The following is an 18,037-nucleotide window of genomic DNA, read 5'->3' as shown; positions in this document are numbered from 1 at the left end:
TAATGCTAAAATACTCTCAATATGGTCAGCCTTATTACTGAACACTATCTGACTTTAGCACTGAAATTTAAAATTATAGTAAAGTTGATAACGTCAACAAAGCATTATCACTCATGACAGATTAACCTAAAACAATCGCGCTGACGCAAAACTAGACAATCAGACAATCATTTTGGTTTTCAACCCCATCAACCCCGCCCATTCTTTTGCAAGACCCGCCTATAAGGCGAGTTTGAGGACTTCTGATTGGCTGTCCTTCTCTCGGAAGTGCAGCTGTTGCCGTTCTTCAATGTGCAAGAGACATAGAGAGAGAGCGACAGGCTTTTTCAAAAGTGGTTTGTAAGTATGATCCAGTAAGAGATTTACTTTAATGATACTACCGCAAAAGTAAAGTAACGAATGCTTACACGATTACAATACGGTAGTTACTAGTTAGCATTGTTAAGGCTTCTTATTTCCAAATGTTTTAATCTTTATTGTATCTGATTGACATCTTTGACGACACATTCATTTTGTGGCAATTTCTTATTCTTCATTCATTTATGCATGATGTACTAACCCTTTAGGATGTTCCTGAGTTTCGTCTGAAATGTATTTCATTAATGAATACAATACAGGCTATCAAATACAGCTCCCTAGTTGTATGTTTGTAGTGCTTTAAAAACAAAGCAGTCGCTGCATGCGTGTGGTTGTTTTGCGTTCGTTATGCTCAGCGCTTCTCATCATTCACGATGTCTTACCAAAATAGCACCAGTTGCTGAGTCATAGAACGACTACACACCTATTAACCCAACCGCACACTCCTGCCTGATCTCATCTTCCCCATCCACGTCACATGCAACTGCAGGCGAGCAAGATGTACAGTATTTTATTGGACATTGAGGTTAAAGAATTTGTTGGTCAGAGTGGTCCCCTTCTACCTAAGTATAACAAATGAATTAAGAATATATCCTCTGTTCATAGGTACAAATGAAAAGTCTTTTTCGAATAAACGTAAATATTATGGTCACGTGGTGTCACGACTGTCAAATCTGTGCTAGTTGAGAGGCGCTTACCAGTACAATAAGAGGATCTCAGTTTTTAAACCAATTCCTGAAATGTACGTATAATATAGTAAGAAACTAAGTATTTAAAAAGTTAATTTCCTATCAATGTGCAAACGATGCTTAATAATTTCTCCGTGAATATCATCTAGAGAAGTGATATCAAAAAAACGATTTAATAATTTGGCAATCTTTTTAAATTCCTTGGTAGATTTATAGGTATCCACGACCTTCTTTCTGAGAGCTTTAAAGAGTTCTTTTGATTTTGGCATAATGACATCACATACATCAATAGCAAAGAGAACACAAGACACTACATATATGTTGTTGAAATAAGACTGGTTCCACCTGCATACTTCCTTAGGAGGTTCTAATCATTGACACATAATCTAAAATACCTGACTCTTAATTTTATAGATTTGAAGTAGAGATAAATATAGTGGTGTACTTATTTTTTGCACTTGACAAATCTGTATTTTTTGAAATCTAGATTAGTAGAATAAATGCACCAGGTAAACTTTATGTGTCATTTGTTTTAAGTATATCACCATTACCTCTAGGCATTGTTTGCAAGAAGATCTATAGTTGCTTGTTCAAATATGCTGAAAATGTCAGCAATGTCTGTGTGTGTATATACTGTGTATATATATATATATATATATATACTGTGTGCACAATTATTAGGCAAGTTGTATTTTTGAGGATTAATTTTAATATGGAACAAACACAGTGCTATCAGTCAATCAAAAATGTTAATAAACCTGAAACCTGAATGTTTCACAATGGAAATGTGAGTGTGAACATCATCAGGGGAATACATATGTGCACAATTATTAGGCAACTATTAGTGTGCAGATTTATTATGCAACTAAAGGAAAAATGAAAAGTTTCCCATCTCACTTGTTTATTTTCATCTGTTATAGTGAGAATAATAAACAAACACCTCAAAATTTACAAATAAACATCTCTGACATTTAAAAAAAAATCAATCAATCAATCAATGACCAATATAGCCACCCTTCTTCCCAATAACAGTCATAAGCCTTTCCATTCATGGAGTCTGTCAGTTTCTTGATCTGTTGACGATCGGCTTTTTGTGGAGCAGTGACTACAGCCTCCCAGACACTCTTCAGAGAGGTGTATTGTTTTTCTCCCCCGTAAATCTAGCGTTTAAGAAGTGCCCACAAGTTCTCGATAGGGTTTAGGTCAGATGAGGAAGGGGGCCATGTCATTATTCCTTCATCTTTAAGGCCTTTACTGGCTGGCCACGCAGTGGAGAACTTCGATGCAAGTGATGGAGCATTGGCCTGCATAAAAATCATGGTCTTTTTCCTGTATAATAATAATAATAATAATAATACATTTTATTTTAAAGCGCCTTTCAAAACACTCAAGGACACTGTACACAGTAAAAAATAATAATAAAAGTAAGAAAATTAAAAAGCAGGCAAAAGAGCAGGTAATTTACAAGATCATAAAAACATAAAACATAAAACAGTTCCAAGATAGGAAAATGGAGAAAGTTATGTGGGATAAGCTATTTTGAATAGGTGAGTTTTTAGTCTAGACTTAAAAAGAGAGAAAGAGGTATGTATCACTGTTTGAAGAAAGTGTCTTCGAAAAACTGGCAGTAGGTTTGGGAGTTGATTTTGAGTTCATCTTCAATGCAAAAAGGTCCAACTAGCTCATCTTTAAAAATACCAGCTCATACCAGTACCCCACCTCCACGTTGGAGTGGAGCTCTGTGCCCATTACTGATCCACAGGTCCATCCATCTGGTCCATCAAGAGTCACTCTCATCTCATCGGTCCATAAAACCTTTGAAAAAAATCTGTCTTCAGATATTTCTTGGCCCAGTTTTGACGTTTCAACTTATGTTTCTTGTTCAGTGGTGGTTGGGTTTCAGCCCTCCTTACCTTGGCCATGTCTTTGAGCACTGAACACCTTGTACTTCTGGGCACTCCAGGTAGGTTGCAGCTCTGGAATATGAAAGTACTGGAGGATAATGGGTTCCTGGTAGCTTCACGTTTGATTCTTCTCAAATCTTTGGCAGCTAATTTGCGTCTTTTGTTCTCAACACGTTTCTTGCGACCCTGTTGACTATTTGCAACAAAATGTTTGGTTCTGTGATCACACACCAATATCTTAGCAATTCCAAAAGTGCTGCATCCCTCTGAAAGACTTTTTACAATTTTTGACTTTTCAGAGTCAGTTAAATCTCTTTTTTGGCCCGTTTTGCCCGAGGAAAACTAGCTGCCTAATAATTCTGCACACCTTGATATAGGGTGTTGATCTCCTTAGGCCACACCCTCCCTCATTACACAAATACACATCACCTGATGTGCTTAAATCCAATAAGCATTCAAGTTAATACAGCTTGGAGTTGGAATATACGCATAAAAATGATGATATGGTCAAAATACTCACTTGCCTAATAATTGTGCACACAGTGTATATATATACAGTATACACACACACACACAGTCATATGAAAACGTTTGGCAACCCCTCTCAGCCTGCATAATAATTTACTCTGCTTTCAACAAAAAAGATAACAGTGGTATGTCTTTCATTTCCTACCTATTTGGGTACCCTTGCAATTTTATTGATTTGAATGCATGTAACTACTCAATACTGATTACCTGCAACACCAAATTAGTTGGATTAGCTCATTAAGACTTGAACTTCATAGACAGGTGTGTCCAATCATGAGAAAAGGTATTTAAGGTGGTCAATTGCAAGTTGTGCTTCCCTTTGACTCTCCTCTGAAGAGTGATAGCAATGGATCCTCAAAGCAACACTCAAAAGATCTGAAAACAAAGATTGTTCAGTATCATGGTTTAGGGGAAGGCAACAAAAAGCTATCTCAGAGGTTTAAACTGTCAATTTCCACTGTAAGGAATGTAATAAGGAAATGGAAGGCCACAGGCACAGTTGCTGTTAAACACAAGTCTGGCAGGCCAAGAAAAATACAGGAGCGGCATATGCGCAGAATTGTGAGAATGGTTACAGACAACCCACAGATCACCTCCAAAGACCTACAAGAACATCTTGCTGCAGGTGGTGTATCTGTACATCATTCTATTGTACAATTCAGTGCAATTTGCACAAAGAACATCTGTATGGTAGGGTGATGAGAAAGAAGCCCTTTCTGCCCTCACTCCACAAACAGAGTCACTTGTTGTATGCTAATTCTCATTTAGACAAGCCAGATTCATTTTGGAACAAAGTGCTTTTGGACTGATGAGACAAAAATTGAGTTATTTGGTCATAACAAAAAGTGGTTTGCATGGCGGAAGAAGAACACCACATTCCAAGAAAAACACCTGCTACCTACTGTCAAATTTGGTGGAAATTCCATCATGCTGTGTGGCTAGTTCAGGGACTGGGGCCCTTGTTAAAGTTGAGGATTGGATGAATTCAACCCAATATCAACAAATTCTTCAGGATAATGTTCAAGCATCAGTCACAAAGTTGAAGTTACGCATGGGTGGATATTCCAACAAGACAATGACCCAAAACACAGTTCGAAATCTACAAAGGCATTCATACAGATGGAGAAGTACAATATTCTGGAATGGCCGTCACAGTCCCCTGACTTGAATATCATCGAAAATCTATGGAATGATTTGAAACAGGCTGTCCATGCTTGGCAGCCATCAAATTTAACTGAACTGGAGAGATTTTGTATGGAAAAATGGTCAAAAATATCTCCATCCAGAATCCAGATACTCGTCAAAGGCTATAGGAGGCGTCTAGAGGCTGTTATATTTGCAAAAGGAGACTCAACTAAGTATTGGTGTAATATCTCTGTTGGGGTGCCCAAATTTATGCACCTGTCTAATTTTGTTATGATGCATATTGCATATTTTCTGTTAATCCAGTAAACTTAATGTTACCTCTGAACTACTATTTCCATAAGGCATGAATTATATTAAAAGGAAGTTGCTACTTTGAAAGCTCAGCCAGTGATAAACAAAAATCCAAAGAATTAAGAGGGGTTCCCAAACTTTTTCATATGTCACAAACTTGCACAAGAGCCATAGCAAGGTTTGGGGCAGCCACCCATATATAGTTTCCCTGGCTGCTAAATTGCAAACAAATAATAGCACCTATGTGCACAGACCGAGTCCAAAACAGAACTGAGGGAATAGGGGAAATGTGGAGGTTTTTAAAGGTCAGTGTAGGAAGTGACGTCATAGGGGCCGGGACCGAAAGGGTCTTCAACCATAGGCTCGGGCCCGGTCATGACATCAAGGGGGCCAGAACCGGATAGGTCTGCATCCATTGGTTCTGACCCTGAAATGACGTAAACAAGGCCAGGCGGAATTTCCAGTAAATGGTCTGCAGGAAAGCGAGGAAAAGAATCGGTGCACTCTGCCATGTCCCGGTCTGATTCGGGGTTGCCCACCTTATTCCAGCCCCTTAGCTGCCTCCCATGTGCACTTATGTGACAAGATATATATATATATATATATATATATATATATATATATATATATATATATATATATATATATACACACACACACACTAGGATACAGAGTGTTGACAATGCAGTAGGTGCAAAACCGAAAAAAAACAGGCAAAACTGTTTTATCATTTGACAAGTTACTTTTGATTGACAGAATTAAGGTGGTACTGCTCAACATTTGCCCTTGTAGAATGTTACATATTTTTTGAAGCAAGCTGCCAGAAATAGCTGCAGTACTATTTCTTTAGAAATACAACAGTTTGCTCTTTCAGAAACGTATCTTCTTAATAAATTTGGCAACAAGAAAGCTGTTTTCTGTTTATAGACTTTCCGAGATCCATATCTTATTGCTAGTAGTTTACTGTCATAGTTTTTACTGTGGGCAGCATCTGCTTGTCATTATGTTTATTTCTGAATACTCAAGCTATCATTTTAGTATATCTTAAGACATGGTATACCAACAGTAAAAATGCTTGTTCCAGCTTAGATTACACCATTGTCTCAACAGCTGAATGCAGCTCACCATTTTTAAGGCCTTGGTTAAAGGGCAAAGTGAGTTTGGTACATATTAATATGCGCAGAGGTATGATTGTTCAAAATTCTGAACAATATTGCTCTTCAGAGAAATGTCTTTGTAGATTACAGAAATTAGGAAGCTATCAGAGGACCCCCCCCCCTTTAAATTGCTCACTAAACTTTTTTGATGTAAAGACTATTGACTGTCTTAAGCAGGTGCTTATTAAACTGAATTAAATGGCATATCAGATTAAAATAATAAAAAATGTACATCGGTTATACATAATAAAATTGTTTTTGTCAAAAATAATTTAATTATGCTTAACGCACTAAATTAGTATATCCTAAAACAAAATGATATTTTTATATAAATTGAATTCAATTTTTGAATTCTCTGTTAAATTAATGATATTATGTTCAATGAACAATTGTTTTAGAAACTTTTTTAAAAATGCACCTCACTGAGTTACTTAGCTATATAACCTTTTTAGGTTGTGAATTATACTTCTTCCAGTATCATTTTATAGTTCATGTTCAAAGTTATTAATAAGAAATTAACAGGTTTGCTAACACCAAAACTAGTTTTATTTGGTAAAAACAATACAAACCAACAAAAAATGCAAAAGATTAGTATTCAAAAGCTGAAATGTACAACAGTTGTACAAGAACACTGCTTCTTTGGCTAAGTCAGAATGCCATTACCAATGTATAACTAAATATGAATACAAAATGCACCTTGGATAGAGTGTTATATTATAAAATGCACATATTTATATTTATGTAACTGTATATATTATAAAATAGATGTTATATATTAGTAAAATTATAAAATGCAAAAATTGCTGCTTGGCACCTTCTTTCACAAGAATTTTTTTTATTTTTAAACAAGCAAATTTGGCAACTGCAATCATGCATTGTTTTTTTCCACTATTTCACTAACCTTTTGCTCTTAACCGGTGACAATAACTCAAACATACAAACTGTTGCTTCTTTGATAGTCACATGACTTTACTGCCAAGTTATCCAACTTCTGCTGACGATGAATCAGCTTGGTGCGTATTAATTTCCAGTGAGGACTAAATATAACTATTTTGACTTCTACCTAAATGACTGAAATTAGTATATTGTACATCCCACAAGATTCAATAAATTAAACGTGATCGAGTTATGTTCAGGGCGGCACAGTGGCGCAGTGGTAGCATTGCTGCCTCGCAGTTAGGAGACCCGGGTTCGCTTCCCGGGTCCTCCCTGTGTGGAGTTTGCATGTTTTCCCCGTGTCTGCATGGGTTTCCTCCGGGCGCTCCGGTTTCCTCCCACTGTCCAAAGACATGCAGGTTAGGTGGATTGGCGATTCTAATTTGGCCCTAGTGTGTGCTTGGTGTGTGGGTGTGTTTGTGTGTGTCCTGCGGTGGGTTGGCACCCTGCCCGGGATTGGTTCCTGCTTTGTGTGCCCTGTGTTGACAGGGATTGGCTCCAGCAGACCCCTGTGACCCTGTGTTCGGAATTAGCGGGTTGGAAGATGGATAGATGGATGGAGTTATGTTCAAAATTGGAACATAAACAATACATGTAATATAAAGTAAATTCATTTTTGTAAATGTAACAACCTGCCATCTCCCTTTTTTTAGTGTAGTAGTTTAAATTCTTTGCAATCTCTTTCAGCACACTTAAAAAACCTGGTGGCTTTCAGCCCACATCCTTGATAGTTGCATTCAACCCATTTAATCTGATCCAAGGATTCAAAGGGTATCAGGTTCTTTAACACATTTTGTTAAGGCCTGGAACAGAGATCTGCTTTGAGCAGTGGAGTGGGTGGCAATTGGTGGCATTCTATGTTCCATGAAAACGTCAATTACACCTGGGGTAAAAGTTGACATTTCATCTTGTCTTTGGGTAGCAAATTCATGGTAGTTTACTTGGGAAGTTGACTTTTCTGTGAAGTGAGGTTTAAAAAAAGTCACATCCTTACCAGATAGAAGTTTTGAAAGATGTTGGATTGATACCTTTCTTGCTTCCAAAATGTCTCTGTCTTTTGCAGATGTTGTTTTGCATGCGTAAAGGGTAATCTTGTGATGAGATCACAAGTAAAGTTCCTTGTAGCTTTTCCATGAAGGCCATGTCTGTGAAAGTAATGCTACACAGTAAAACTTGTCTGTAAGTCTCTTGCAGTCGTATGGGGGTTTGGTTTGCCTTCCTACAAACAGTGAAAGTGCAACAGTACAGAATAAACAAATAGAATTTATCAATCCTACTGCATCTTTAGGCATACCTGCACCAGTCAAAATATGTCGGTTGGTCTGTCTGTCTGTCTGTCTCTCTCAAATAAACCCTTCTTTCATCTCTCTTTAAGTGCATAGCCATAGACTGTAAAATATTTCTTTGCAGTGAAAATGATAGATAGAATGGAAACCGATGAAAATATAGAACACATTTTCAATTGAAATAGGTAGAATTGTTATTTTAAAAAATTAAATTTTATTTGTAGAAAAATTATAGTCCCAGTGTATTGATTTTGTTTAGTAGGATGTTGTGTTTCAGAATTGCTAAGAGGTAAGGTTGGTCATAATTACTTGATCAGTTCAGCAGCAATGTACACCACATAACATACACACGTAGACAGACTTCACACTAGAAATGGTCAAATTGTGTTCAGCGATGCCTAAAATGTGCAAATCTGTCAAAGAATGACACTGTCTATAATAATGTGAATGCAATATCCGTGTAAATTACTGCATTGAAATACTCAACAAATAATGGTTGCTTAGAAATAACTTGAGACACCTAACTTGGAATAGATAATGGCACGTTCTCTTGACATATAGTCAGAAATAATATTCAGTAAGGGCCCCTGATTTTTTTGTTTTAGAATATACTTTAATTAATGCTGTTTATATAAATAAATTACTGGAAATTATTAAAACATAGTAACAATATATGATAACAATGGTGTTAGTCACTCGTAAGATGAAAACAATATTAGTTGTATACCGTACTTCATATTAAATATGTTTGTATTATTTATTTTTTATTTTGGTGGAGAAATGTATAACAAAAAGATGTAAAAATCCCCAAAAGAAACGATTCTCAAAAACATAAAAGAAAAATGTTCTTTATGTGCCATTTAAAAAAGAGAAACAAGTTTTATTCTTCCATTGTGTAAGGTAAGCTGGCAAAGTTTTTAAGGCTTTTTTGAGTGTTTTGTAGATTTTCTTTTAAATTGTGAGCATGCAACATGAACATTACTAATCTAATCAGCAACAAATTAATTTGATTTTTACATGTTTAATACAATCAATTGCATTATACATTTGTTACTTTACATTTGAAATCTTTTGAAATTTTCTGTTTAATTGTTCTGACTTTTAATGTTTTGTACAGATGCACATATAAAAAAGTAGAATGGGGGAAGCTGTGGCCAACGTTGCAAGAAGGATTAATGAAACTGTGGAGAAAGGAGCAGATACTCTAGGTACATATTTTTGTTTGTATTAAATGTAGTAAATTCAGTATGTTATCATAAAAGTAGCTTTTTGATGATCATGCACAAAATAACTGCTCAGCTGCTGCTCAGTTGCATTTCTGAAACAGCTGCAGAAGCATTTTTTAAGCAATGGGCAGTTCGTTTCATTATTTGCATAATTTGAATTTTTTGCAGAAAAAGAAAAGCAAAATAATTTTATTTGTCATAAGATTTTTTTTTCAATTAGTCAAGGTTTCTGTCTCAACTGCATTACTTAGTAGTTCTAGATTCCCACAACCTTATGTGAGAAGAAAACACTTCCCCAAGTCTGCTGTGTTTTCCTAGAGTATGCGATTCATAATTTAACTGTAGCAGTTCTACTAAAATCCACTTCATTGATGTTTTTGATAATTTTAAAGACTTGGTGTAGGTCTCAAAGAAGCCTTCTTTGTTCTATAATGAATTCTCTTAGCCTGTTAGAGTTGGATGAATGCTATAGTGCATGGATGATTTTGATTGTTCTTTTCTGCGCAGCTCCAGCATTAGCTAGGTCTTCTTTTGTACTGTGGGGGCAAAAATTACACACAGTACAAGGGTGCTGAATTTAAGAAGGTATTTCTAAAATTACTAGTATGAATGCAGTTGTAAGGCGCAGATTTTATCAATTGGGCCTTCACACTCTTGAATGTCTTATTTGGCTCAATTTTTTAAATCATGATTATTTTAGCTTAATATACTGTTAATACTTTTGAAACAGCTGCTGCTAATATGTCAGTATTTTTATAATGGAGATAGTCATTTCTATTGGAAGTTACTAATTCTTTCACATTCTGTTGCATTTTTGGTGTCTTTGTATTGCACTAGGAGTTGCTGGCATTTTTCTTAAATATCCACATGTACATGAGCTAGGAATCTTCTGGAGTTTTATGTTGTGAAATGCTCTGACATCATTAAACTGCGTAGCCACTGTAAATCTAAAAACAAGCATGAAGCCTGTGAAAATTTTCTTGTGTTTTATAAACAAATTTACTCCTTCGTGTGCTATGAAGTAAATAATATCCGTCCTCTTTTTATGCCTTTTGACCTGAGCCCCAGATTTTATTGTTGAAACATATCTATAGCAAATAGCTCGATGAAAACTAGACTGACACTTTGTTAATGTTTTTTGTTACACTGGACGGCACACAGCACAATCTTTTCTGCTTGGTTGTGCGATTGAGCCCAGATAATATCCCAGTATGCAAGCTTCATACCTTACAGCTAATGATGCTGCTATAATAATTAAGTATTTTTACATCAATAAAATAAGTATTGTGTTAGCTTGCTTGTTACATTAAAAAGTTAAAAGACAACATAATGTATAATACCTTTAATTTGCTATTGCTAATGAAACTGTGAGGACTATAGAATTCTTAACTGAACCCTGGTTAAGGGTTTATATGACCATATAACAGGTTTATTAGTGGAGAAATGTACCTCTGTAAACCAGGTTTCGTGAAGACCAATAACACAGTTTCTCTAACCAGAATATGAGATGACATGTCACTTTATGGCCCATATAAATGCATTGAAAAGCAAAGGTAAAATATGTGTCATAATTGAATTGCAAGGGTAAAAGTGACGTGGCAGCACACAAAGAGATCTGCAAAACTATTCTTATTTATTGTCACCCTCCTAAAAATATTTAAATCTTAGGCAAATGAGCTGAAATAAGGCACTTAAAGATCAAAACTTTTGAAAGTAAGTAAAACAATAACGTAGTCTGTTTATTTATATCTTGTATTCTGAAATACATTAATTCCGAGCTTAGGAAAATAGGCAGGTTTTCAAAAATTAAAGTGCTTTGTAAACTTTATTGTATAAACATTAATCCAGATAAAGTTTCAGTTCTGTTTTTATCCCTAATATTTTTGAACATTATAAGTCTTGAATGGTTCTTTTAGTCATATAATCGCAGTGTAATACGAAAAAGTGGTCTATATTTAGAATGCATTGGCTCTAATGATCATTTGTGACCTTAACAAGAAGTATTGTATTTGTTTAACTCTTCCTAGACAGTTGTCAACAAAAGTTGACATCGTGGGGGTAGAATTCTAAACATCGAGAGAAGTGCCTAGGATTTATTATTTAGTTTTGTCCACAAGATGGCAGCAAAGACTGTGTGATAAAGTTGAATCACTATTCATTCATCCATCTTCTTAACCTTCTTATCCAAGGCAGAGTTTCAGGGAGGTTGAGGTTCAGCAAGCATAGGATGTAAGGCAGGAAACAGTTCCTAAACAGGGTGCCAGTCCATTACCGGTTGAACACACAAACACACACTAGGGCTAATGTAACATTGCCAGTTCACTTAACCTGCATGTCTTTGGACTGTAAGAGGAAACAGGAGCGTCTGGAGGAAACCTGACTGTAGTTTTACTGGCTGTCTGTCTGCTTAAATTTACAGGAAAACATATCTTCTAAAAAAGTGTGCATTATAATTTTCTCATCTCTTTTCCAATTTTTTTTCACCTGCCACCAAAACCATGTACTTGCCAAATGCCAGTGTGGTCTGCAACAATGAAAAACCCCTCAAGCTTAGACTTATCCATCCATAATACATTTTTCGAGTCATCTTATGTGAAATGTCTGTGCTCTTTTGCTCATATTAATCTTTTCTCTTTATTTGTTAGTGTACTATTTAAGAAAGCAGTCAGATGAGGACCTGTAAGGAATCTGTGTTTGGGACCTCATATTCTTGTTGTTTGGTACAGTTGTAGATTTTATTCACATTTTATGTGAAGATCTGGATCCTCTGCTTCTTTTTCTATCCTAGTTAGATCCAGTGTGCCCTCTTCTCTCAGGACAGTGGTGGATTCCTTTTTACGAAATCTTCAGTATTTTGGCAATCAGCTGCAGAGAATAACATTCATTGCACAAAACAACAATATACTGATATGTTTCTTGAAAAAACTGTTCCATTTTGGCAATTTTGGAGCCTAGAGTTAAAGTTTAGGAATACCCATGCCTTGGATCCCAAGGAAAGGCAATATACTTTTTTATTGAAAAGAATAACAGGTTTCAGCTGTGCTAACACAATTATGAAGATTTCTGTAATAATCAATTAACATTTTAGTATTTACACATGATTAACTAAGGATGAGCTAAGATAGTTTATCATTCTTTGAATAATAAATTATAAATCAGTCATTTAAGTGGTAATACCCATCACTGTTTAAAAACATTTATGGTATGTATATAATGATGCTATTTTTAATAAGTGCATTTACCCTTAGAAGTTACATTTTTGGGTCAAGTTTTGATTTATAAAATATTTTGTTTTATATGGCTGATTTCTTTATCCAATTTATAGTGTTAGAGTAGGCTATGTCTTTAAAGATGTATTCTAGATTTGGAGTGGGGGTGAGATAATTGAAATGCACAGGGTCAAACAGTAAGTCATAGCTCAAACTGTGATATGTTAGCATGCACACCATATTTCCTCGGTAATAGCCTTGTTCATCACAGAGATGTGCTTGTTAAGTGATTTGATATTTGTAAATTGGCCACATATGAGTGACAGTGGATTTTTTTATGTGTATGTTTGCCATGAAGGCTTGACCTTTCCTTTCAGACTGTTTGTTACCTTGTGCCCAATGCAGCCAAGATAGACTTCATTCCCATGTAAAAATTGAAATTACAGTAGTAGGTTTAGAAAATGAGTAGAGAGATGAATGCTACATCTTAATATTAATGTCATAAATGCAAAACACACCACCAAATTAATGTCTACATTTAAAAATACAAAAATGATTAATTTAGACCTATTAATATACCATATTAAAATTTATCTTACTGGGTTTAGGAAATGTTACCATGTACAAGAATACATTTTATTTCCTTTTGTAGGTTTTTGCATATACATTTTTGTGACATTTGAATGTATTTCCTTTTTGAATTTACAAGGAAGTCTATTCATGCAATTAGGTAGTCTACAGTATAAGTATTAGGTATCTTCATTCATATTCAATTATTAAAAATCACTAAAATGGTGTGGAATTTTAAACTATAAATGTACTGAATTAAAGTGGCCTCTAGATGGGGCAATCATTGTATTAATAGTTTTTAGTGAACTGCTGACATAAAGAACAATGAAGTGTTACTGAAAATACACTGTTTTTGGTGTATTGATTAGAGTACCACACAATACTATTCCTGTGTTTTAGCAGAAATGTATTTTTTTTACAGCATTCTTAATCAAGGACCCCCAGCACCCCCATTTTCATGGCCTAATATTGGGCCCATCAAACACTTAAGCAGATGAAAGGAGGACAATAAGTACATGAGTACAGATTTATAGCCTACTGCTGTTTTCTGGAAACATGTTCAAAGACATACTCTGTATAAGAAAATCTTTCATTATTCAGTTTGTTTACTTGGCAACAACAGTCATTTTCTATCCGGTTGAAATTGTCATGTTTACTGATGTTTTCCAGTGTAACAGCATAGTGGCTTAGGTGCTGTTTCACCGTATTGATGACTAGGTTTAAATTTCAACCTGATCTAGCCTTTTTATCCCAAAGTATTTGCCTAAATGTACCTTATATCTTACTGGTGCTCTGCTCAGATTTAGTTTCTCTGATGCTGCCTTAATTGGCTCTAACCTCCTGTAACCATAAATTAGTTTAAGACGGTCCAGTAAAGGATGAATGTTTCAAATGTAAAAATTAGGGTAAACTTCTGATTGGTAAAAGTGACATTTCTGTTAGTGTTTTGAATAAAAAAAAAAAATAGACATGATAGACTGACCTGCGTAAGAAAGTGAGTGATTTTAACTTTCCCACTCCAAGGGACAGCAAAATAACATAGGAAAGAAGAAAATTCCAGTAATTAATTAAATAATTTAGTAAGGCTCCTGCTTCATTTTCCTTACTTTTGTCTGTTGGAGGTGGTCTCCAGCCATTATACTTATATCAAGGTACCTGAAGGACACTTGTTTTAAGAAAAAGAGTAATACAATTTATTGATAAACATAATCATTATAGAGATGATATGATGACTGTATTTATATCGACATAGAAGACAGATGAGACAGATGAACATAACATTGAAGAGGCTGGCTGTTTACTGACTATTTTGAGTACTAATTTATCTTGGTACAGATAAACACTCTTATGACACCAAGGCTTTAAGGATTATGTCCAATGCTGTGTGGAGCTGTTGTTGTTGTTCATCTGGGTTCAAGGGGAGGATTCTCCTTACATTTCTCTTTGTGACTGGTGTGCTGTGCATTTGTGTTAGGCCATTTACTGTGGCATCTGCAACTTAATAGGGAAAGCATTACTCTTTCTAGCACAAGAGTTTGCAAGTGGAAATTCCCTTTGTGAAATAATGGCTGCTTCCCAGTCTTCTCAGACTGGGCTCAGTCACTGGTACAAAGCTTGGCTTGGCAGATTGAATCTCTGCTTACAGGTCCACAAAGAGAAGAGATTGTCAGCGTTCAGCTCCCCAAAGTGAGAATGATTCATCAGTTTTTAGGTTTTAGGGAGTGGTTGTTTCAGAGAGTGCAAGAGATTTTAGAGAGTGTGACATGTGAGTCACCGGCTTACACCCCAATACACGAGGCTGAGTCTTAGTACTTTAGCAAAACCAGCTTTACTCAGCTTGAAACAGGAACAGCACGGTTATTTATAGTAACGGGATTTACCACTCTCCTATACATGGGATCCTGAGTTGGTTTGTCATGTGGTGGGTGTGGCAATGCACTGTATCAAGCTCATGCTCCTAACCTCCTCCTCCTATACATAGACACAGCAGTGAGGCAGGGCCGTGGCCAGGCTAGTGGCCAAGTAATACTGTTTCCTGCATGTATAATGTTCCTTGCATCACTCATCGAAGACAGGCGCTTATAGCGTGACCGCGATCGACTCGGAGTTGATTACACGGCGCTCCACTGTAGCGCTGTAAGCCTGCAGTTACTCCGGCAATGGACAAGCAATCTTCCACAGACATGACAATGGCACTTTGGGATGTACATCGCATGTTGTCCTGTGGGGGATTGGGGGTGTTTGGTCACCAAAAGAGTTTAGAAACCTCACAAGAGATGAATGCAGCTAATTTTTAAAGGACAATGTAACCTCAGATAATTAGATTATTGTCCCTTCCAGTTATAGATCCAGGTTATGCTTATAGGATGTGGAAACCAGCCTGGACACCAACACAGACAGACAAAGGAAGTCCCAAACACACACTTTTAATCACTGTATTTACAATATTTATAGTTCTGCACCCAACAAGATGCCCCCTGCACCAAACACCTCTCTAAAGTCCGGGCTTCTCAGTAGTCCTTCCTTTCAACGCCTCTGCTCCTCTCTCCTGAGCTTTGTCTCTTCCTCCCAACTCTGGCTAATGAGTGGAGGAAGGCGGCCTCTTTTATATCCACCCGGACGTGCTCCAGGTGCCCTCTGGCAATCTTCCTGCGGCACTTCCTGGTGTGGCGGAAGTGCCGCATGAGCACCTGGAAGCACTCTAGGTGTCCCTGGTAATCCTTCCGGCAGCACATATAGACCAGGGTGGCTGCCCTCTCATGGCCCGGGGAGATATAATCCCTCTCCTGGGACCTCATACATAACGCTGTGCTTAGAATTCGCACTGTAACATGACGTATGCACAAAAGCCGAAATGTGCTTACGCACATAAAAATCTAGATGCAGGAATCTCTGCGTACACATGTGTACGCGCCTGCTGTCCCGCCCCAATTCCTTGCAGAATTACGCCTCTTTGAATATGCAAATCAATATAAATAGCCCTTAATCTCTTCGTTCTGTGAAAAGACAATGGGAAAAGCACAGGGGAAAAGAATTTCAGGGAATACCAAGTGGAGGCATGGAAATACATACTATTTGTTGATTTAAACAGTGGTATAATCAACAAAAGGAAGTTGATCGAGTGACATAGCGTGTTGGAGAAACTTGAAAGCTCAAGTTCACAAAGTCGCACAGTGCCCGAAATAAAAAAGAAGTCACATATCAAAGTCGCCGTGCAAAGGTGAGTTGTAGCCCACTGTCTGAGTGTCATATGAAAGCTTATTAGGGTACAGAGAAAAAAAAGGTACACAGTGGGGAAAAAGCACGAAATGTCAACTTTAATGTCGAAATTTCCACTTTAATCAAAGTTAGTTAATTTTGTCATTAAAGTAGAACATCATAAACTTCATCTTAAAATCGTTTAATTTACTAGTTTCTCAAATCCCATCGTAACTAAAGTAGCACTTTAAATGCTTTGTTTTGTATTTGATCTTCTATGTGCTCTATGTGTGTGAATCACTACGTGCTTCCGTTCTTTCTCTTTCTTCGACAGGACACAGAATCCATTACATTCGTGATATTACAGCTCTCTGAATATTTAAAATACTGAGATGTATACGTGATATCATTTTCATGATGACTGGAATGAAAGCATGTTATTAAACATGGGAATATGGTGGCACAGTGATTGTTCATGTCTCACACAAGATGCTGCTGCACCATGCGTGACCGATGAAATAATTTATTGTAGCAGTACTGTCTCTTTCAAACTTACTAACCTCCAATTCCTGTCCTTACTTTTCTTTCTCCAAATACCCAATCACCACACAATCAGCTCTGTAATAGACGTTAAGCCATCTGTAAGCTTATAACGACGATTCTTCAAAACTTTTAAGGAACATTGAAATATTTTCATAGTATGTGTTTAATTATTCTATCCATCTATCCTTCCTGTGTCACGCCAGCCTCCGCAACTATACAGCGCGAGGCAGGAACAATACGTGAACTTGCTAGCGCTGCGGCACTGTGTTCTCACATGTTTAATTATTAACAATACAGATTATTTAAATTAAGTTAAAGTTTTATCTGTATAATATAATCAACATATTTTGGTGCAATTTATCTTAAAAATGATATCGTCATCATATGTAAATACGCGCTTTATAAAGTGGCGCAGGTTGTGCAATATTATAACTGTAGTGCAAGTTTACAGTGGGGTAATTGTACTTATAATTACAAACAGTTCTACAAGGAGCAATTGATTGAGTGTGTTTATAGTTCTTGGGATGAAACTGTTTCTGAACTGCGAGGTCTGTACAGGAAAGGCTTTGAAACGTTTTCCCGTGGTTGAGGCAGCACATGCTTGATGCTGTAATACCAATAATTCTCTTTCCAATCAGCTGCTGCTGTGATTCCCCACTCAGATACAGTGATAAAAATACTCTGAGTGGTGCAGTGAGAGTAACATGGAAAAAGATAATCCACTGTGGCAACCCTTAACACTAGAATTACCAGAGTCTATGAAAAAACTCGTAGATCCGTTCCACCTTAAATCGCTTCTTAAAACCATTCTCACCTCTCCGCCGGCCTCCTTTGTCCTGTAAATGTGCCGATAAAAACAAACTGCAAGCAGCTGGCTATTCCATCCCCCCACCGACTTGGAACGTGCACGAACTTCTCCCAGCTCATGCCTCTATTATGTGGGAGTGAAGTGGAGTTTTAGCGTGGAAATAATAGATGTTATTTGGAACACACACGT

General features: G+C 36.6%; 1 protein-coding gene across 1 annotated transcript in view; it reads left to right on the top strand.

The window, feature by feature from the left end:
• Positions 1-242: 242 nt before the first annotated feature.
• Positions 243-18,037, top strand: part of lrrc20 (leucine rich repeat containing 20) — a 65,588-nt gene continuing 47,793 nt past the window's right edge. The window contains exons 1-2 of the mRNA XM_039772776.1: positions 243-339; positions 9,412-9,502. Coding sequence (XP_039628710.1) covers positions 9,433-9,502 — 70 coding nt within the window. The 5' untranslated portion in view covers positions 243-339; positions 9,412-9,432. The remainder of the gene's footprint in view (positions 340-9,411; positions 9,503-18,037) is intronic.

Source organism: Polypterus senegalus, chromosome 1 (assembly GCF_016835505.1).
Source record: "Polypterus senegalus isolate Bchr_013 chromosome 1, ASM1683550v1, whole genome shotgun sequence".
Lineage (NCBI taxonomy): Eukaryota > Metazoa > Chordata > Cladistia > Polypteriformes > Polypteridae > Polypterus > Polypterus senegalus.
This window is presented reverse-complemented; position numbering and strand designations above follow the sequence as displayed.